General features: G+C 41.7%; 1 protein-coding gene across 1 annotated transcript in view; it reads left to right on the forward strand.

Annotated features, from left to right (window-relative positions):
* HBEGF (heparin binding EGF like growth factor) overlaps positions 1-4710 on the forward strand; it is a 94380-nt gene extending 89670 nt beyond the window's left edge. Inside the window, exon 5 of the mRNA XM_075209792.1 lies at positions 3197-4710. Within this exon, the coding sequence (XP_075065893.1) occupies positions 3197-3263 (67 nt within the window). The 3' untranslated portion in view covers positions 3264-4710. The remainder of the gene's footprint in view (positions 1-3196) is intronic.
* Positions 4711-22108: the final 17398 nt, after the last annotated feature.

Genomic DNA, 22108 nt, shown 5'->3' on the forward strand with positions numbered 1-22108 from the left:
TTCAGCTAGGACTTCTTTGTAGGTCATCCACAATTGCCCTTACAATGTTTCTACATCATGTAGATCATCTACCATTGCAGCCATGGACTCATTTTCATCAAAAGCGCAGATTTAAATTAATTTGCATATAAAAGTTCATTCACATGTTTATTTTGAGTTTCAAATATCTTTGGAGGTGGCAAATAGTGTGGGGTCTTCCAAAAAAAGCTGCTACCAGCGCTAGACTATGGCATGCCTGGCTGGTGACACTATATCAGGGGAACCTGCTGAATGGGGATACCTATCATAATGTCAAGGAGTTCTAAACTGCTCAGCACAGAGTTGATTTCCCAAAGGGAATAAGGAAATTTTAATGTAATTTATTGATAAATGGTATCGGTGAACTATATTGAAGCAATTCTCTTCATTGACATTATGCCCTATGTGGAAGTACTACTAGCCAATACAGGGCATATTTTCCCACATTCTGACCAATTAGAGCTAAGCTGCTCTGTACTGATTATAAGCTGACAGGACGTCTGGCCTCCCATTCATGTTACGGCTCCGCAAGGAGCAAGTACTCATTGTCTATAAGGTTTGTTATTTGTTTCCTAAAGGATTACAAGTAGGAAGAAATGACTTCCCATATATTTCCATATATTTAGACAATAAATAAATTGGTAATTAAGGGTGTGGGGGTGTTTATTTGAATAAAAAAATGCTTTCAATGTGTCAGTGTATTTATTTAAAAGTATTATTTTGTTAGTGCACTACAGGTCCCAGCAGGCCCTAATGTTCTACAAGTGCCAGCATGCTCTGGCAGTCTTGGATACGCAGGCATTTGTAGTTCTACAACTACTAGCATAGCCAGGGCTTACTGGGACCAGTAGTTCGCCACATAAATGCAGAAATCTGTCTTTTACCAATTTATTTCCCCAATACCCACTGGGCATGTGGGAAGAGCTCTTGTGCTTTAGGGGGCCAAAGGCTTAGTTTCTACTTAACTGTAGTTTTATCTCCCAGAGACTGCCATTCGTGAACCGCAAGGAACTTGTCTCAAATACAAAAAGAAGTCAGATGGCTTTTTCTGAACACAAAGACAGAAGTTTAAAACCCCTGTCCGAAGTTAAAGACCCCTGAGCAACCCTCTCACACTACCTCTGGTGTTAAAGCATGTTTCACCCTGCGCAATATTGACTTTGGATGTCACTGACATAGCATGTTAAATTTTGCTACTGTACTGGAAGTAGTACAACTGCTTTTTTAGTGTATAAAAAAATAAGAAAAGATTTTAATAAATTACTTTGAAAAATTTCCAAACATTCTGTATAATGACTGGCACATGTAGACAAAAACACTAATAATGTATGCATATTTTGTATCCCTACAATTGTTAGAAGTTGCGAGAATAAATTGTTAGGTATATTTTGTGGGTAGAACTATGTTAAAGTGTAATTTAAAATTGTACCTGCTCATAAATGAAACCGATATTTATTTAACTTTCCGTGCCAATCGTCTTACTGAGCATAATAAAGAAAAATACAGACAAAGAGAAAGAGAACAGGCTATTTATCATTATTGTGCAAGCAAAACAGAATGTTTGCTTAGAGGAAGAAATCGACACATTTTGGAAATAACAAGACCCATGTTTCTAAAGAGGGGGTGAGGGGGTGGGGGGCTGGGTCAAGCAGCTTCAATTCTTCACTTGATAAATCATCTTAGTCCCTCTGATGGTATTACACACTGCTATATTTGCTTTATAATCTTGCAACTACAATTGAGTACCTGCTACCTGATACCAGCTCTAGCCTTAGTTGATTCTGGAACCGTGGCCAATTTCATTGACAGTGGTTTTGTCAAATTCCGTCATATCCCTGCCGAAAGTAAATCCAGAACTATTCCTCCAGGGGACTATAGATAGCTCACCTTTTGTTTTGTGATCTTTGGATAAAGAGACTGTATATTTATTATTGAAAACACCTAGGGACACCAAGAATTACTTGTTTTGGATGTGGTTCAGTCCCCCATTCACAGTGGTTTTGGGAGTTCCATGGCTTGCAACCCATAACTCTGGTATTAATTGGGTTACTAAGAACTTCTCATTCACTTCAGCATATTGTGGATGTTACTGTGCAAATACTTCAGACGATAATACCACTCTTTGCTCCATTTCTCAAAGCACTTCTGGAATTGCTGATTAATATCAGGAATTTAAAGATGTTTTTGACAAGAGACAAGCAGACACTTTACCTCCTCATCCTTTGCTTCTCGTTCCAAATGTGCCTATAACCTGTTTGTTTTATATGTCTGGGAGACAAATGGCGAATTTCTAAGTCGATATAGACATTTTAGTATTTGGTGATGACATTTTGACTTATTAATGCCCCAGCTACCTTTTTAACATTTTGTTAATGATGTATGCCAAAATTATAATGGACCCTATAAAGGCTTGAACAATTGAGGACTGGCCTGTACTCAAAGACCTAAATGAGGTACAACAGTTCCTAAGGTTCAACATTTTTTCGGCTTTTACCCCTAAAACGGTCTCCTTCCATTAAATAATATAAAACACAAATTACAGCGCTGGAGATTGAATTGCCAATCTATTGTGTATAAATGAGTTCATGAAATTTTCAATCTTAAAATATATAAACACTATTTAAAACACAAGACAATATCCTAAAACATGTATTATGAGTAACAAATATCTTTAATATTAAAATTTCTGCAATCGCATACACATATATCAGTTTATTATAGAAATTTTCTGTGCGTTCAGCTCAGTTGTGCTTATAGTTAATGTTGCTTATATGTAGAGAGAGAAGTGATTCATAGAACAGAATTCTTTGTACTACTCCTTGGCTGCACATAAAAAGTTTGCAGTGCTATATATGGTTCACAATAGTCTGTCAACTCGATGCTCAGTACGCTGGGTTAATATAGTGCCTGAGGCAAGACCAGCATGGGCTCTTTAAAGTGATGAGTTTTAAGTGCAAACCATACGTGACTATATATGCCCATGGGTTGCACCAAGGCTGCTGTGGTGTGTGACACCTACTTCTTAGCACTTTTGCTGTTCAATCAACCTCTGCATTTGCTTTTACTGATAGCAAAGGAAACATGCTGCCATGCAGTACAATATTTAATAAATATTTGTATTTTATTTGTAGCACAATTTATTTTTTATTATTAATGTATTTGTTTTGTTTTTCTAAAGGTACCACAAAAGAGGAGCTTATAATGTGGAAAATGAAGAAAAGCTAAAATTTGGAAGTCCTACATAAAAATGCTGATGGTGACATCAAATTATGACACATTATGAATGTTTGAATTCGACTCCATTATGAGTTGCTGGCACTTGCAATGAACTTCATAAGAGGACACCACATCAATGGAATATATCCTGCTTGAAGATGGAAATAGCTGTGTATTTATTGGCAGTGCAGCGGTTAACTTTTGAACATTTTCAGGAACCACTTCTAGCAGAGTTATAAAAAGTAAGGATGTACCAGCCCCAATCCAATGAGAGCAGTGACAAATTAAAACTACAAAGTGCTCAAGCCATTGTCACCTTTCACATATGTTGTTTTGTGCTTGATCACTGCTGAGACACTCAGGAATTAATAATATCTCGGATCACTTAATAAAATGCTCAGTGAGAACCATATTTCCATTATAAAGCAATAAACAGCTATAAAATGTTTCCAATTTCTTAGGATTATACAATAAACCCTTCACCCAAAGTTCACTTTAACAAAGTAATACTTACACAACTGGATTTAAATAGTAACGGTCTGGGCCCCAATCGTTGCCCTGGGCTCTTGCCCTTTTTTGCAGTCTGACACTGAGTGAGAGTCTTTTTATCTCTCTTTATCATTCTCTTTTTGTTCGTTATGTACTAGGCTATGAGGACATTTCTCAGGATGAAAACCCTGCACCATTGCTAGTGTTATGAAATTGTATGTGATGTGTTTAACTGGAACTACAAAAAGTATTTTCTGTGAACATCTAGGAAGCATAAAGGGGCATATTTACAAAAAAAGGTGCTAATCTATTCAACATATAAAGCTAATATGTCACATGAGCTTTCTTTTAGTACTGGCTGAAAAAGAAAAAGTGTATTTTGCTTTATGAAAAGAAATCTTATATGTAAAGTAAAGGTGTTACAAAGATATATTTTATTTTGTTGTGAACAACAAGTCAATTAAATGTTTCTTTAGATAAAAATGTACAGTATTATGAAGTTCCCCATCTACAGTAACTTGTTTTCAGAAATTAATCTTCTTCATGCTATAGCAGCAGTATTCAACTTAATAAAGAATAAATAAGAGTAGCACTTAACAAAATAAATCTAGACAGCATTTTTTTAGACAGTGTTTCCCTAATAAACCAGTAGCACACTTTAATTATGCTCGTTCTTACACAACATTTATTTTTATTTAAATAGTTGCCCTTTAGTACTGTTATTGTGTGGTGTTATTGTTTTTGTTTTAAAAAGTGAATAGATGAAATTACTCCTTTTATTCCATATTTAAACTTTTTTTTTCAAATAATGTGTAAAAGATGGTAAAGTATGTTCTACATAGAAGAGCATCAGTGAAATGTGTTAGCAAAGCATTGTGGGGGGAAGAATGGTGTTGATAAAGGTGCCTAATTTACTCATATGTATGTGTACATAAAATGAACAAAGTTTTTATTAAATTATCTAAAATAAAAAGTAAAATAAACTATTTTTTAGAAGTATCTTTCAATTAGAAGGTTATCCATAAACAATAATATCTATTTGTAGATTCTGTGGAGCAATTTTGCACATCCAAATTATTGAGATATTGAGATACAATATGATCAAAATGTAGGTGACTTTTTTTTTTCCTTTGCAAACTGATGCATTAAATTTGAACACCTTGTTGACTGGATATTTTTAAGCATCAATGACAAAACCCATTTTCCAATATTTGCAATGTCTCAGGTTCACCAGTAATTACTTTTTTCTACCCAACCCAATTTTATACTTTTACTTTCCAAAAATATATTGAAATTATTTTTATATATTAATTGGAAGATAAACAAAAACACACCTTTTCAAGGCTCCTCCCCATTACTGTACCTAAACCTAAAAGAGAAAGAAAGAGGAGGTATTGGTTGGTGCCAACTTAAAGTGAAAAGATAAATTTGTATTAAATGGTTAGAATAGAAGGTGGCAGCAGAAAGATATAGACATGCCAGTGTTTCTAGATTTTCCAGAAAAGGTTTTGTTTATAAAGGATAATGAATATTCTATTCTTTTTAATGAATCATTACACAGGGTCGTTTCATACTAAATGTAAACTATGGCAGATTAAAATTAATGAAGTGAGTTAATGGTTATAAACAATATAGCTTTATTAAGTAAGGCTTTCCAAGAAGTTTTAACAATGTTAATCTGAGTGATAGAGAAAGTTGTGCAATAAATTTGACATCAAAATCTCTGAATCATTGGACAAGGCCACTATGTGTGTAGGTTTCAGGTGTTGTAGTCACATTACCGTAAAACTGGGGAGAGGCTGAGGAAGTGAATAGGGCAATTCTTAAGGGGACCATGTACCCCCTCATTTGAACCTAATAGTTTGTAGAACTTTTTGCAATATATTGTCAAGTCTTAGACAAGCCATCTCCAAAGTTTCACTTGAAAGATGCACAATAGGGCTTATCAAAGGGTGAGAATTTATACATTTTACACTGGCTCCCTGTGTCCTTCATAATCAAATTCAAATTACTCACCCTTACCTAAAAAATCCCTCAACAACAATACCCCTGCATACATCTTAAATCTTACATCAAAATATTCTTCCTCCCAAGCTCTTAGATATAACTTTGACCTGCGCCTTGTCTCCTCTTTTGTAACCGCCTCCAAGACTTCTCCTGTGCTGCTCCCCACTTATGGAATTCTCTAACACGCTCAATTAGACTTTCCCACAGCCTTCAAATCTTTAGATGCTCTTTGAAAACCCATCTCTTTTTTAGAAGTGACCTTATCCCCGATAACACTATTCACACTAATGCACCCTCGCAACTCTACCAATCTCTACTCTGAGCCACATTTGCTTCTCTCGTTTCAGCTGTGCCCTCTTCCACTTAGAATGTAAGCTCTCTAATGAGCAGGGTCCTTCATACTTTGTTTTCTAGTCTGCATTTATTTTGTCTACCTTGTACATCCCTGGTTTATGTGGATCCTTACATATCTACGATAATAATAATACATCAACTGCAATCCTAGCCATGGAACACTAAAGAAACACCATGCCTTAAAAAAAAATTCTCCAACAAAGTAGAACAACATTGGTAAAAGTCTCGTACCTCTTATGACTTCCTCAAATATCTGCCATTTCAGAGTGGGAGGAGAAGAGTATATACACTGTACAAATATACTTCCAATCTTTCATTTATGTTCAGGCTTCTAACCCTAAATGCCCCTTTAAACCTCTTCTCAACTCTCCCACACCAACCCTTTTTGCCACCATCACTGCCCTATGATCTTGTTTCCTACTTTAAGGATAGGATTGACAAGATCTGATATGAAAACCTTTTGGACCCTCTTCAGTCAGGCTTTAATTCCCACAGAGACTGCACTGACTAAGATCAATGATTTCATCACTGCTAAATCTAAAGACTATATTACTATCAAAGGTTATAGAAGATTTGCAGGACGCCACAGTGCTCTGCAGCGCCGTACAGTAGGGAAAACAGTACATAAAACAGGGACATACAAGGTAGACAAAATAAATGCAGACATGAAAACAAAGGGTATGAAGGATCCTGCTCATTAGAGAGCTTACATTCTAAGTGGAATAGGGCACCGCTGAAACAAGAGGAGTAAATGTGCTTCAGAGTGGAGCTTGGGATAGTTGTGTGGGTGCATTAGTATGAATAGTGTTATCAAGGATAAGGTCACCTCTAAAAAATAGTATCTAAAGATTTGAAGGCTGTATCTAAAGATTGAGTGTGGTAGGGAACTCCATAAGTGGAGAGCAGCACGGGAGAAGTCTTGTAGGTGGAAGTGAGAGGTGGTTACCAGAATCGAGACAAGGCGCAGGTCAGAGGTAGATCTAAGAGGGCACGAGGGAGAGTATTTTGATATGAGATTTGAGATGTATGTAGGGGTAGTGTTAATGAGGGCTTTGTAGGTAAGAGTGAGTAATTTGAATTTGATTCTGGAGGACACAGGGAGCCAGTGTAGTGCAGCAGATGTGAAGCGGTGAGAGAGGAAGATCAGTATTACAGCAGTATTTAGGATGGATTGAAGTGTGGATATATGGGTGTCAGGAATGCCAGATAGCAGGAGGTTGCAATAGTTAAGACGGGAGATGACGAGAGAATAGATAAGAGTTTTGGTAGCATGTTCAGTAAGAAAAGGGCGTATTCTGGCAATGTTTTTAAGGTGGAGTTGACAGGACTGGGAGAGGTGGATGTGAGGATTAAAGCAGAGGGCGGAGTCAAGTGTGACACCAAGGCAGCAGGCTTGGAAAACTGAGGAGATTGTGGTGTTAATGACAGTGAGGGAGATTTAAGGGCAGTTGGTGACTCTGGCAGGAGGGAAGATAATAAGCTCTGTCTTGGACATGTTGAGCTTTAGGTAGCGTTAGGACATCCATGTGGAGATAGCAGAAAGACAGTTGGTTACACGAGATAGTACAGAATGAGAGAGGTCAGGGGAAGATATATAGTTTTGGGTGTCATCAGCATAGAGGTGGTATTGGATGCCGAATGAGCGAATTAGTGCTCCAAGAGAAGAGGTGTACAATGAAAAAAGTAAAGGGCCAAGAACAGAGCCTTGTGGGACCCCAACAGATAGTGGGAGTGGAGTGGAGGGGAGGATGTGTGTGCCAGAAGTAGAAACACTAAAGGAGCTGTTCTATAGGTAGCAAATGAACCAGGAAATAACTGCATCACAAAGGCCAATGGAGTGAAGGTTGTGTAGAAGAAGAAGGCGAATAACAGTATCAAAAGCAGCAGAGATGTCCAGGAGAATGAGTATGGAGAAATTACCCTTAGATTTTGCAGTAAGTAGATCATTGGTCACTTTTGTAAGAACAGTTTCAGTGGAATGTTGGGGGCGGAAGCCTGATTGCAGAGAGCCAAGAATGGAATGCGAGGATAGAAACTGAGACAGGCGTTTGTACACTAAACGCTCAAGTACTTTGGAGGCAAAGGCGAGGAGAGAAATAGGGCGGTAGTTGGAGAGAGAGGCTGGATCGTGAGATGGTTTCTTTAGAATAGGTGAGATGAGTGCATGTTTAGAGGAGGATAAAAATGTGCCAGTGGAGAGAAACAGGTTGAAGAGGTGAGTTAAAGGTGGGCATGCAGTGGAGGAGAGGGAGCGGAGTAGTTGAGAGGGAATAGGGACATATGGACAGGATGTAGGGTGAGATGATAAGATAAGTGCAGAGAGTTCGTCTTCAGTTACTAGAGAGAATGAATTAAGGGTGGATTGGGTAGTGTAGGTAAAGGTGGATAGCATGAGTGGAATTTGGCATGAGGGAATATCTTGTCGAATGTTGTCAATTTTGTCTTTGAAATAGGTGGCATAATCATGGGCAGTGAGGGAGGAAGGAGGAGGAGGTGCAGGTGGGCAGCAAAGTGAGTTGAAGATGGCAAAGAAGGGACATGGGTTAGAAGACTGGGTGAATATTATAGATATGAAGAATGTTGTTTGACAGGTGATTGGGCAGTGTTGTAAGATGAAAGGATGAATTTATAGTGGAGGAAATCGGGATAGGAACAATATTTCCTCCAGTGGCGCCTTGCAGTGCGGGAACATTTTTATCAGGTAGCAGGTCTGTTTGTTGTGCCATGGCTGGGGTTTGAATTGTCGGAGACTATATGTAGTAGCTGTAGCTGCATTGTCAAGGTCTGAAGTGAGTGTTTTGTTATAGAAAGAGGCAGCCTGATTAGGACAGGATAATACAGTCATTGGAGAAAATAGTTGTTTTAGTGAAAATGAGAAGTGGATTGGGTTGTTATGTTGTGTACGTGTGTATTTGGGTGCAGGGGGGAGGGCATGAGGTAAGGTGAGGCTGAAGGAAAGGAGGATGTGGTTGGAGAGTAGGAAGGCTAAATTGGAGAAACTAGAAATGGAGCAGTAGTGGGAGAAGTCAAAGTCAAGGAGGTGCCCATCACAGTGGGTGGAAGATGAGGTCCATTGGGAGAGACCAAATGAGAAAGTTAGGGAAAAAGTTTATTGGCAGAAGAGACAGTGGGATTATCAATGGTAATGTTAAAATCACCTAGTATGAGTGTAGGCAGGTCAAAGGCTAGGAAATAAGTAAGTCAGGCTGCAAAGTTGTCAAGGAATTGGGAAACTGGACCTGGGGGGCGATAAATGACAGCAACATGAAGGTGGAGAGGATAAAATAGACGTATAGTATGGACTTCAAAGGAAGTTAGCAGATAATGGGGATTGTACTGGGCCCAGGGTAAGGCGAGATATCACCAGCAGCCATGAGAAGGAGCAGGGTGAGAAAGGACATGCGAGGAGGATTTGTGGGTGTGAAGTTCATTTTTGTTTATGTAGGCTGGTGAGTGTGGTGTGTCCAGGAGACAAAACAGTTTGTGTGTACAGACTAGCGAGTAGGAAGTAAGTAGTGAAGGGGAAATTATAATCAGGGAGGGAGGAATAGGATGACGGAGATAGAAAAGGAGTTTGGAAAGAAGTATAGTGACCATAAATCGGAGAGACTGTAAATTTGATGTGAATTAATGTGCATTAGCTAGGGTAGTAATGAGAGAGTAGAAAGTACAATTGATCCAAATTGTGTAGAGCAATGGAAGAAGTGAAGGATACTTTACCGCCCCCTGACTTGGGTTAATGGAGTAGGCAGTTTGTGCCGCTCTGACATGACGAGGCCCAGGAGGATCCTGACAGTTGGGTGCAGAGGGTCCAGCAGTCAAACAGAGATGATAACAGCAAACACAACTGAGCTCAGTGAGTAGCTGAACCGATGTTGAAACAGCAATGACAGTTAAGCACTGTGGGCCCCACAGCTGGAGAGAGATGGTAGTTCTGTAGATCCTAAAACAGCCTTGTTTTTCGGTATGAAGTCGATCCTCAGCGCTGCTGTGACGTTTTCAACAGTATTTAGAAATATCCAAAGCATTATATTTGTGAGAATAAGGAAAAGTGGGAGCTTGGGCTAGGGGCTGAGTCAGTGTACAGCTTACTCCAACTGTTGTCCCCATGCCACAAAGGCTTTGTGTAATTCTCCTGGAACTTTCTGATGCATTTGACAGTTTTGAACCCTTGCTTCTCATACAAATGCTGTATTTACTGGTTCTTCCTGGTTCTCATCCTTCCTATCAAACCACAAATTAAGCATTTGGGGCCTGATTCATTAAGGATCTTAAAGAGGTATCTTATTTCAGACTCCTGGACAAAACCACGTTGCAATGCAAGGGGTGCAAACTAGATTTCTGTTTTGCACATAAGTTAAATACTGACTGTTTTTTCATGTAGCTTACAAATACTTGATAGCTTATTTGTACACTGACATTTAAAGTTGATATTTGTGTGCTACATGAAAAAGCAGTCAGTATTTAACTTATGTACAAAACAGAAAACTAGTTTGCACCCCTTGCATTGTAACATGGTTTTGTCCAGGAGACTGAAATAAGATACCTCTTCATTTAAGATCCTTAATGAATCAGGCCCTTGATTTTCTAGATCCACCTGCTTCATGCTTGCTCTATCAGTTGTGGTACCACAAACATCAGTATCAAAATCCCAAATCATCTTCTTAATCTCCCTAGGCTATTAAAATTCCAGGCTCTACACAGTTCTAAGTTAAGCTTACATTCATTCTCTTTCTATGCTCAAAAAACATTGTGACCACCAAATCAAAATTGCTTTGCTCCACTAACAACGTTTTTTACATTGCAATCTGGCTGGACCAATATGCAATATGTGGCACTTAAACTCGTGTATTATATTATTATTTATCTATAGATTGTAAAATTTTGAGAAGTATCATCTAACCTCTTTGTCTATTTTAATACCAAGTTTTATTAATATGTTTGTTCCCTATTGTAAGCTCTGCGGATAATGCTGGCACTATATAAATAAATGTTAATGATTTTAAAAAAATCAGTTTTGAGACAAGTCTCCATAATAGTGTCTGAGTATTGGAAGTGTTCTTCGATGAGAACGAGGGTGTAAAATATTTACTATGGTAAAGGTTTATCATCTCCCCGTGTTTGCATGGGTTTTCTCTGGGTTCTCCGGTTTCCTCCCGCACTGCAAAAACATACCAGTAGGTTAATTGGCTGCTATTAAATTGACCCTAGTCTCTCTGTCCGTCTGTCTGCATGCGTATGTTAGGGAATTTAGACTGTAAGCCCCAATGGGGCAGGGACTGATGTGAATGAGTTCTCTGTACAGCGCTGCGGAATTAGTGGCGCTATATAAATAAATGATGATGATAGGAATAAAATTTGGGGCCACTGGTAGCTAGAGAAGGTAGGTGTATGGGCTTGAAGCTCTTTTACCTGCTCACTATGGACTTTGTAATTGTAATAACATACTCCAACAATACTATATCTTGCATCAGTCTTGCAGTTAACAAGCTACAGCTGTTGCTTGATTTTAATAACCTCTGACTCTCCCTGTAAATATGGCGAGATCATTGGTGTGGTTATGCTGTCACAGTTACAGATGATGTGATTCAGCCCAGATCCTGTTTCTGCAATCCTGAGTTCCTCGTATCCTGACCATGCATTCCTGAATTCCTGGCATTTGCTACCTAAGTGGAATCCTCGATTTCTGACATTCTGCTATCAATTTGCAATCCTGAGTTACTTACACTGTGCTACTGTCGTGCAATCCTGAATTCCTGAAACTCTGCTTCTCATAGCATATTTTCCCAGCATAGAGTGCAACAAATCAGAGCATACCTGGCTACCTTCTGCCTATTGCTTGCAAGGAATAACATGGAATTGGTAACATAATTTTATACAGGCAAATATCCAGATAAACAATGCTTTATTTTTAATACAAATTTTTTAATAAAAATACTAACAACTCTATAGCACTTTTAATCAAGGGTTAACTTAATTACAGTGGTTGTGACAAAACATATAGGCAAGTACAGTACAATACCGATCTCCTAATTGCAAAACCTAGGATATCCTCTTTAGGCTTGATCCACGATAGCTAGTCTCCTTGTCAGTTACTGGACTATATTGATATTGTATAAGAATAATTAGGGGTCATTCTAATATATTTTTGCTAGCTTAAGTGTTATATTTTTGCTGCTCCAGTTCTTAGGCACCCAGAACCCAGGAAATTCCCTTTATTGTTGAGGTAGACGCCTCAGATGGGGGAGCTGGCATTATACTCTCTCAGAAAGACCCTCAAAGTCAGAAATTGCACCCCTGTGCATATCTTTCCCGAAAATTCTCGCTCGCTGAGACCAACTACGATGTGGGAAATTGTGAGTTACTAGCCATTAAATGGGCCTTTGAAGAATGGCGACATTGGTTAGAGGGGGCTACCCATCTGATTACCATTTTCACTGATCACAAAATCCTTCAATATATCCAGGCAGCTAAGACCTTGAACCGTAGGCAAGCTCGCTGGGCCCTCTTCTTTTCTCGTTTTAAGTTTATCATCACCTTCCGACCAGGCTCCAAGACATTCAAAGCTGACGCTTTGTCTCAAAGTTTTCTGGCCTGCCATACTCCGCCTCCGGACCCACAGCCCATTGTACCTTCTTCCTCGATTCATGTAGGCTTGACTCAAGACCTTGGAGCTATGCTTTGCCAATTCCAAAAGATTGCTCCATGCTGACAAGCTCATTGGAGAATTTTTTGCTGGCCTTCTTGACACCAGGCCATCGTCCAAAAGTCTTCGCCTCACTGTGCGTGTAGATGCACTCACACCTGCCTGCTGCCATTCCTGAGCAAGCTCTGCACTGGTGGTTCCCCGATCCCGCAGCTGAATCAACATTAGGAGACGGTCCTGGTGCTTGCTTCACAACTATTGAACCTCTCTACTTGAGTTCTTGATAAATGGTTGATTTAGGTGCAATCTTACTAGCAGCAATATCCTTGCCTGTGAAGCCCTTTTTGCCCTTGCAGGTAACCATGGTTAACAGAGGAAAAGCATTGATTTCAAGCACCACCCTCCTTTTAAAGCTTCCAGTCAGTTATTCTAACTCAGTCAGCATGACAGAGAGATCTCCAGCCTTGTCCTCGTCAGCACTCTCACCTGTGTTAATGGGAGAATGACTGACCTGATGTCAGCTGGTCCTTTTGCGGCAGGGATGAAATGCAGTGGAAATTTTGTTTTTGGAATAAAGTTAATTGTCATGACAAAGAGGGACTTTGAAATTAATTGTAATTCATCTGATCACTCTTCATGACATTCTGGAGTATATGCAAATTGAGGCAGCAGACTTTGTGAAAAATAATATTTGTGTCATTCTCAAAAGTTTAGTGTACATATGGAGCAGGCTACGCTTGTATTAATCTTGGCAGGATCAGTCTTACCCAAGGGGGATATGCTCTTTTGCAGACCTAGTACAAGCATGAAACACAGTTTAAGCATACCATATAAATATATAAAATGCGGTTAAAATCTGAAAAGAATATCCAAAGAAGTGCGGATCTCAACAAGTTTAACCTTGCCTCTCCTTGAAAATGGGGATCTATGAGACAAAAGGAGTAGAAAGAACTCCTGACCAAAGTCCATATGTTGTGCAAAACAAGGTGCATTCCTAGTGAGCTAAAATTAACACCTCGTTTTATCACATTGAGTTCCTGGCACCCTGGTTAGTGCAATCCTGAGTTCCTGAAACTCTGCTACTAGTATGTAATCCTGAGTTCCTGACTCTCTGCTACCTGAGTGCAATCTGAGTTCCTGACACTCTGCCAGCTGTGTAAAATCCTGACAGGCTGTTACCCATGTGCATTCCTGAGTCCGTGACACTCTGTCACGGGCACTAGGAGTTTTACCCAGAATTCACCAGGTGGAATTTCACTTTACCAGAGGCGCGGAGTCTAACACAGTGGCTGGTCTTCTCCAGGAACTCCCGCAAGGGAGTATGGTTTTAGCGGCTGCCACTGTGCAGGTCGCGGCCCTCTGGGAAGTGTGGTGAATATACGGAACTGTACAACTGAATAGGAAAGGGAATGTCAATGATATAAATGCAGAGTCTCTGAACAATGGAAACAATGGTAACACGGTAGACTGATGAGCAGTAATAAAAGGAGGAGAAAGTTCCAAAGTGCATTAGCACACAGGTAGCATACAGCAGACCAATATATGACAACTGGATAAAGTCTATGGAAGGACCAATCAATGATGCAGCAGGAGAGTCAGCGACTCGCAGCTATACTTCAGAGGCACTATGTCACGGGCACTAGGAGTCTTTGCCCAGGATATCACCAGATGGTGGACTTACCAGAGAAATAGAGTTGGTACTATGGTTCTCTGGTAGCAGGGTGACAACGGAACAGGAGAAACAGCAGAGTGAGAGAATGCTCGAGGAAAGTCTATGACTAGCAGCAACTGGTAATGAGTAGATGAATGTACACGAGGATCCAGATGGACAAGGGAATGTGAGGAAAGTCAGTGGTCTGCGTATAGCAAGTTGTACCACTGCTATAGTGAGGAGGAATGTCCAGGAGTAGCGAGGAGGTGGTGAGAGTCAGCGGTCTGCATATAGCAAGTTGTACCGCTGTCTATAGTGAAGGAATGGAATCCAGGTGAAGGTAGGTAACGGGGAAGTCAGTGGTCTGCGTATAGCAAGTTGTACCACTGCTTATGTGAGAGGATACTTGAAACTGGTGTCACAGGGAACAGTAGTCAGTGGTCTGCGTCAGCAAGTTGTACCACTGCTATATATATGTAAGGAGGGGCAAAGTCACAATAACTATCCAGGCAATAGGAAACAAAGTCAATAGTAACAATAGCCTCAGTGGATACGAGACTCCGGAGGAGAACACAACTCAGTCTAGATGGATATGCAATACACAAGCAAAGTCAATGGAAAGTATGCATACCGCGGTTCAGGAGAGCAGGCTGTCAGAGAGACGTGCAGGGATACCTGAACGGCTGAAGGCCGGCAGGAGGAGAGACCACTGGAGAGTGGAAGCGGTAAACAGGTTGGTGCAGCGCACAGCAGGTAATCCAGATCCACGAAGCAATACTCAGGAAGCAGTAGTAAGTGGAACTGGAAACATGAAGAACACGGGAGAGTTGAGGCTGTCTGGTATCCAGTAGTAGAGGTGGAGGTAGCGGAGAGCTGACACGATAAACCCAGGAGAGTTGAGACGATCAGGAACTCTGTACTAGTGACGGAGGCAGCGGATAGGAACCAGCTGAGTGCAGGCACGATGAACACAGGAGAGTTGAAGTGAGCAGGAACTCTGTAGAAGTAACGGAGGCAGCAGATAGGAATCAGCTGAGTGCAGGTACAATGAACACAGGAGAGTTGAAGTGAGCAGGAACTCTGTAGAAGTAACGGAGGCAGCGGATAGGAATCAGCTGAGTGCAGGTACGATGAACACAGGAGAGTTGAAGTGAGCAGGAACTCTGTAGAAGTAACGGAGGCAGCGGATAGGAATCAGCTGAGTGCAGGTACGATGAACACAGGAGAGTTGAAGTGAGCAGGAACTCTGTAGAAGTAACGGAGGCAGCGGATAGGAATCAGCTGCGTGCAGACACAAGGAACACAGGAACACCTTCAGAGGCTCATGGGGAATGAGACTCCAAGATCAGGCAACCAGGTAATGATCACAGGTGGTTTAAATAGGGAGGGTTGCCTGATCATCCAATCAATTAAAAGCAACAGGTACTGAAGGTTTGAAAGGGCTGCACATGCGCAGACCCTCAGGATGGCGGACGGCCACGGTTCCTAAGTACACAGGAAATGGCACTCACAGTCCGGTGAGTGACAGTACCCCCCCTTTTAAAGGTGGGCACAGAACACCTGGAACCGGGTTTGTCCGGAAACTTGGAATAAAACTTCTTAAGAAGAGCTGGAGCATTAAGATCTTCTGCTTTGATCCATGACCGCTCTTCAGGACCAAAGTCCTTCCAATGAACGAGGAAACGAACAACTCCTTGCGAAATTTTTGCATCCAATATGTGAGTAATCTCAAAGTCCTCCTCTTGATGAATTTGAACTGGCCGCGGTGCTGAAGGAGGGACCGAGAAATGGTTGATGATAAGAGGTTTGAGCAAAGACACATGGAAGGCATTGGAAATACGAAGGTTCTTAGGTAGTAGAAGTTTGAAACAAACTGGATTTATCACTTGAATGATCCTACACGGACCAATAAAACGAGGAGCGAACTTCATAGATGGGACCTTCAAACGAATATTTTTGGTTGATAACCAAACACGATCTCCGATTTTCAGTGGTGGAATAGCCCGTCTCTTTTTGTCTGCAAAAGACTTATATCTGGCAGATGTCTTCTTTAAACAGGTTTTGACCTGAGACCAAATATTTTTGAAGGTCTGACAAACAGTCTCTACAGCAGAAACTTGGGTGGGAGGGAGGGCAGGAAATTCCGGCAAAGACGGATGGTGACCGTAAACCACAAAGAATGGAGTTTTAGAAGATGATTCATGATACATGTTGTTATGAGCGAATTCAGCCCATGGAAGCAAATCTACCCAGTTGTCTTGGTTGGCTGAAGAGAACATCCTTATAAAAGTCTCAAGATCTTGATTGACTCTTTCGGTTTGTCCGTTTGATTGAGGATGGTAGGAGGATGAGAGTGATAATCGGATACCCAAGGTCTTACAGAGGGCCCGCCAGAATCTGGAAACGAATTGTACTCCTCTATCTGAAACAATCTCGGAAGGACATCCATGAATACGGAAGATTTCTTTGATGAAATAATCAGCCAGAGTAGATGAAGAAGGTAAACCGATCAAAGGAACGAAATGTGCCATCTTCGAAAATCTGTCCACCACTACCCAAATAGTATTGCAGTTTTTACTAGGAGGAAGATCAGTAACAAAGTCCATACTAATATGGGTCCACGGCTTGGAAGGAATGGGTAGTGGTTGAAGCAAACCCGCTGGAGTTCTGCGGGGAGTCTTGAACTGGGAACACAATTCACACGCAGCCACAAAATCTCTGACATCTTTCCTCATAGAAGGCCACCAGTAACTTCGAGAAAGAATTTCAAAGGTCTTGCGTTCACCAGAGTGTCCAGAAAAACGAGAAGAGTGAAACCACGAAAGGATTTTCTTTCTTAGAGCAGGAGGCACGAGGGTTCTCCCAAATGGTAGCACCTTAGTGGAAGAAGCAGCCAGAGAAACACATTTGGGGTCTAATATAGAGTGGTTGGGACCATCTTCAACGTCTGAGGACGTCACAAAAGCTCGAGATAGAGCGTCTGCCTTTTTATTTTTTGCAGCTGGTTTGAAGGTTATGATTAGATCAAAACGAGAAAAGAGACCATCTTGCTTGACGAGGATTCAAACATTGAGCAGACTGTAAATATGACAAATTTTTATGATCAGTAAAAATTGTCACAGGATGACGAGCTCCCTCCAACAAATATCTCCATTCCTCTAATGCTACTTTTATAGCCAGCAACTCCTTGTCCCCGATGGTATAATTCTTCTCCGCAGGCAGAAGACCCCGAGAGTAAAAGGCACAAGGATGGAATTTTTGTTGCTCCGATCTTTGGGAGAGAATGGCTCCTAAACCAACATTAGAGGCATCTACCTCTAGAAAGAAGGGAAGCGTCACATCAGGCTGTCGAAGAACGGGAGCAGAGGAGAAGGACTCTTTGAGAAACTGGAAGGCTTGAAGAGCCTCAGAGGACCATTGTTTAGTATTGGCCCCTTTACGAGTTAGGGCCACAATAGGAGATGCAATCGAGGAAAAATCTTGAATGAAGCGTCTATAGTAATTGGCAAAACCTAAAAAACGCTGAATTGCACGAAGAGTAGTTGGCTGAGGCCAATGTAACACAGCATTCACCTTTTCTGGATCCATCTGAAGACCAACTCCGGAGACAATAGATCCCAGAAATGGAATCTGGGGCAACTCGAATGAACATTTTTCTAACTTGCAGAATAATGAATTTTTCCGGAGTCTGGAAAGGACCTCTGTCACATGTTGATGATGAGAAGGCAGGTCCTGCGAAAAGATCAATATGTCGTCCAGATAGACGACAACACAAACATATAACAAGTCCTGGAAGATCTCATTAATGAAGCCCTGGAAAACAGCAGGGGCATTATATAACCCGAAGGGCATTACTAAATATTCATAATGCCCGTCTCTGGTGTTGAAAGCTGTCTTCCATTCGTCACCGGACCTGATTCGAATTAAATTGTAGGCACCACGAAGATCCAACTTGGTAAAGATCCGGGCTCCCTTGATGCGATCAAATAACTCAGTAATTAGTGGAATGGGATACCGATTTTTGATAGTTATGGCGTTTAGTCCACGGAAATCTATGCAGGGGCGTAATGATCCATCCTTCTTTTTTACGAAGAAAAACCCTGCTCCAGCGGGAGAGGTAGAAGGTCGAATAAATCCTCGCTGGAGATTCTCTTGGATGTATTCAGATGTAGCTTGAGTTTCAGGTAACGAAAGTGGATACACACATCCCCTGGGAGGAGTCTTGCCAGGTTGAAGATCAATCGGACAGTCCCACGAACGATGAGGAGGAAGACGTTCAGACTGAGTTTTATCAAATACATCGGCAAATGAAGCATACTGAGGAGGAAGTCCCGGTGAACAAGGTGAAATGGAGGATTGCTGTATTTTGAGAGGAACGACTTGAGAGAGGCAACGATGATGACATTCAGACCCCCAAGACGTAACTTGAGGAGTGTGCCAGTCAATCTGAGGAGAGTGACCTTGAAGCCATGGAAGGCCTAAAACAATCGGACTGGTAGTAACAGGGAGAATTAAAAATGAAATTTCTTCCTGGTGTAATACACCAATTTGAAGGGTTACTGGAGACGTACTCTGGGTGATGAGACCATTAATAATACGTGATCCATCGATAGCAGTCACAGTAATGGGTGTCTTCAAAGTAATCACTGGTAGGGACCATTGATTCACGAGGGATTTAGAAATAAAATTTCCTGCAGCTCCAGAGTCAATAAGTGCTTGGGACTTAAAGGATTTGGTAGCAAAGGAAACTGTAACATCAAAAGCACAAACTTTTAATTTCGTAGAACATGGAGAGGACTCCAGGGACCCTAACTTCACCTCTCCAGAACTGGTTAGGGCCTGGCATTTCCCAATTTTAGGACATGAATTGAGCATATGAGTGGAATCAGCAAAATAGATACAAAGTCTATTTTTTACTCTTCGGTCCCTCTCCTCTGAAGTTAATTTGGAGCGACCTATCTCCATGGGTATCACCGGAGATGAAGCTGGGCGAACTTGAGGACTTGAGCGAAAAGGTGCTTTAAATGAAGTTGTTTTTTCAGACTCTCTTTCACGAAATCTCATGTCTACACGGTGGCAAAGAGAAATCAAATCTTCTAGAGAAGTAGGTAATTCTTGAGTAGTCAGTGCATCTTTAATTTTATCAGAAAGCCCCTGCCATAAGGCGGCAATTAGCGCTTCAGTGTTCCACTGAACTTCAGAGGCTAATATCCGGAATTGAATGACGTACTGGCCTACTGTACGAGAACCCTGACGTAGACGGAGGATGCTGGATGCAGCGGAAATAACACGACCAGGTTCATCAAATACACTTCGAAACGTGGAAATAAATTTGGCACTATCCTGTAATAAAAGATCATTTCTCTCCCACAGAGGGGAAGCCCATGCGAGAGCTTGTCCGGAAAACAAGGAAATGAGATAGGCCACTCTGGAACGATGAGTAGAGAAATTGTGAGGTTGGAGCTCAAAATGAACTGAGCATTGATTTAGAAAACCCTTGCATGTTTTGGGGTCTCCATCATATTTTGACGGAGTAGGCAGGTGAAGCGTGAAAGCAGTAGACACCTGGGATGGCACTGGGGAAACAGAGGAAGGCACAGGAGCATCAACGGTAGCTGTGATATTTTGCACAGACGTTCTTTGGGAGGCTAACGCCTGGTAACACCGCAGCAAATGTCGCTGGCGAACATCCTGTTGTTCAATACGGGTAACCAGATGCTGCAGCATCTCTTTAGCTGTAGGTTCCGCACCTGGGTCTGTCATGGCCTGGCCTTACTGTCACGGGCACTAGGAGTCTTTGCCCAGGATATCACCAGATGATGGACTTACCAGAGAAATAGAGATGGTACTATGGTTCTCTGGTAGCAGGGTGACAACGGAACAGGAGAAACAGCAGATGGTGAGAGAATGCTCGAGGAAAGTCTATGACTAGCAGCAACTGGTAATGAGTAGATGAATGTACACGAGGAACCAGATGGACAAGGGAATGTGAGGAAAGTCAGTGGTCTGCGTATAGCAAGTTGTACCACTGCTTATGTGAGAGGATACTAGAAACTGGTGTCACCGGGAACAGGAGTCAGTGGTCTGCGTCAGCAAGTTGTACCACTGCTATATATATGTGAGGAGGGGCACGAGGAGATGAATGTAAAGCAGAGTATACACGGGGCACACAGAACTTGAGCCCACAATGATATCCACAATACAACAATAACTGATAAGCACTGTTTAAAGTATACAAAGTCACAATAACAGTCCAGGCAATAGGAGACAAAGTCAATAGTAACAATAGCTTCAGTGAATAGGAGGCTCCGGAGGAGAACACAACTCAGTCCAGATGGATATGCAATACACAAGCAAAGTCAATGGAAAGTATGCATACCGCGGTTCAGGAGAGCAGGCTGTCAGAGAGACGTGCAGGGATACCTGAACGGCTGAAGGCCGGCAGGAGGAGAGACCACTGGAGGGTGGAAGCGGTAAACAGGTTGGTGCAGCGCACGGCAGGTAATCCAGAATCCACGATGCAATACTCAGGAAGCAGTAGTAAGTGGAACTGGAAACATGAAGAACACGGGAGAGTTGAGGCTGCCTGGTATCCAGTAGTAGAGGTGGAGGCAGCGGAGAGCTGACACGATAAACCCAGGAGAGTTGAGACGATCAGGAACACTGAGTAGTAACGGAGGCAGCGGATAGGAATCAGCTGAGTGCAGGTACGATGAACACAGGAGAGTTGAAGTGAGCAGGAACTCTGTAGAAGTAACGGAGGCAGCGGATAGGAATCAGCTGAGTGCAGGTACGATGAACACAGGAGAGTTGAAGTGAGCAGGAACTCTGTAGAAGTAACGGAGGCAGCGGATAGGAATCAGCTGAGTGCCGGTACGATGAACACAGGAGAGTTGAAGTGAGCAGGAACTCTGTAGAAGTAACGGCAGCGGATAGGAATCAGCTGAGTGCAGGTACGATGAACACAGGAGAGTTGAAGTGGTCTGGAAACCACAATAGCAGTAACAGGAATCAGCAGGAGCTGAATACACGAGGAACACAGGAACACCTTCAGAGGCTCATGGGGAATGAGACTCCAAGATCAGGCAACCAGGTAAAGATCACAGGTGGTTTAAATAGGGAGGGTTGCCTGATCATCCAATCAATTAAAAGCAACAGGTACTGAAGGTTTGAAAGGGCTGCACATGCGCAGACCCTCAGGATGGCGGACAGCCACGGTTCCTGGATACACGGGAAATGGCACTCACAGTCCGGTGAGTGACATATAGAAGCAAGCCACGTCATCTGCATTGTTCACTCTGTAACACTGAATGTATATATATTATAGCTGCACTCCCACTAGCTGCAGTCTAATCTGACCACAGTATTCAAGGGTGTACTACTGTTCACTGGTACCCGTGGGAGCGCAGTGCGAGCGCATGCGAATGCAGCGGTATGTATGTATCTTTTGGTATTGGCTGTACTGTACTGTATTATATAATAATCATGTATTGAAACTGTTAACTTCTTACCTCTGCTAAAATAAATCACTTTTTGCATTGGAAACACAATACAATCGCTTGGGCAATGCTTATTTGAAAACGATAGAATTACAGAGAATAACAGAGTCTGTGTCAGTGTTAAACACATACTACCGGCTGTAGACAATCGATATCTCTCCCCTACAGTAATCAAGTAAGCTTCTTTATGGTAGCATTCAATTCTATGGGTGTGGGGAAACAAGGTAT

Source organism: Mixophyes fleayi, chromosome 4, assembly GCF_038048845.1.
Source record: "Mixophyes fleayi isolate aMixFle1 chromosome 4, aMixFle1.hap1, whole genome shotgun sequence".
Lineage (NCBI taxonomy): Eukaryota > Metazoa > Chordata > Amphibia > Anura > Limnodynastidae > Mixophyes > Mixophyes fleayi.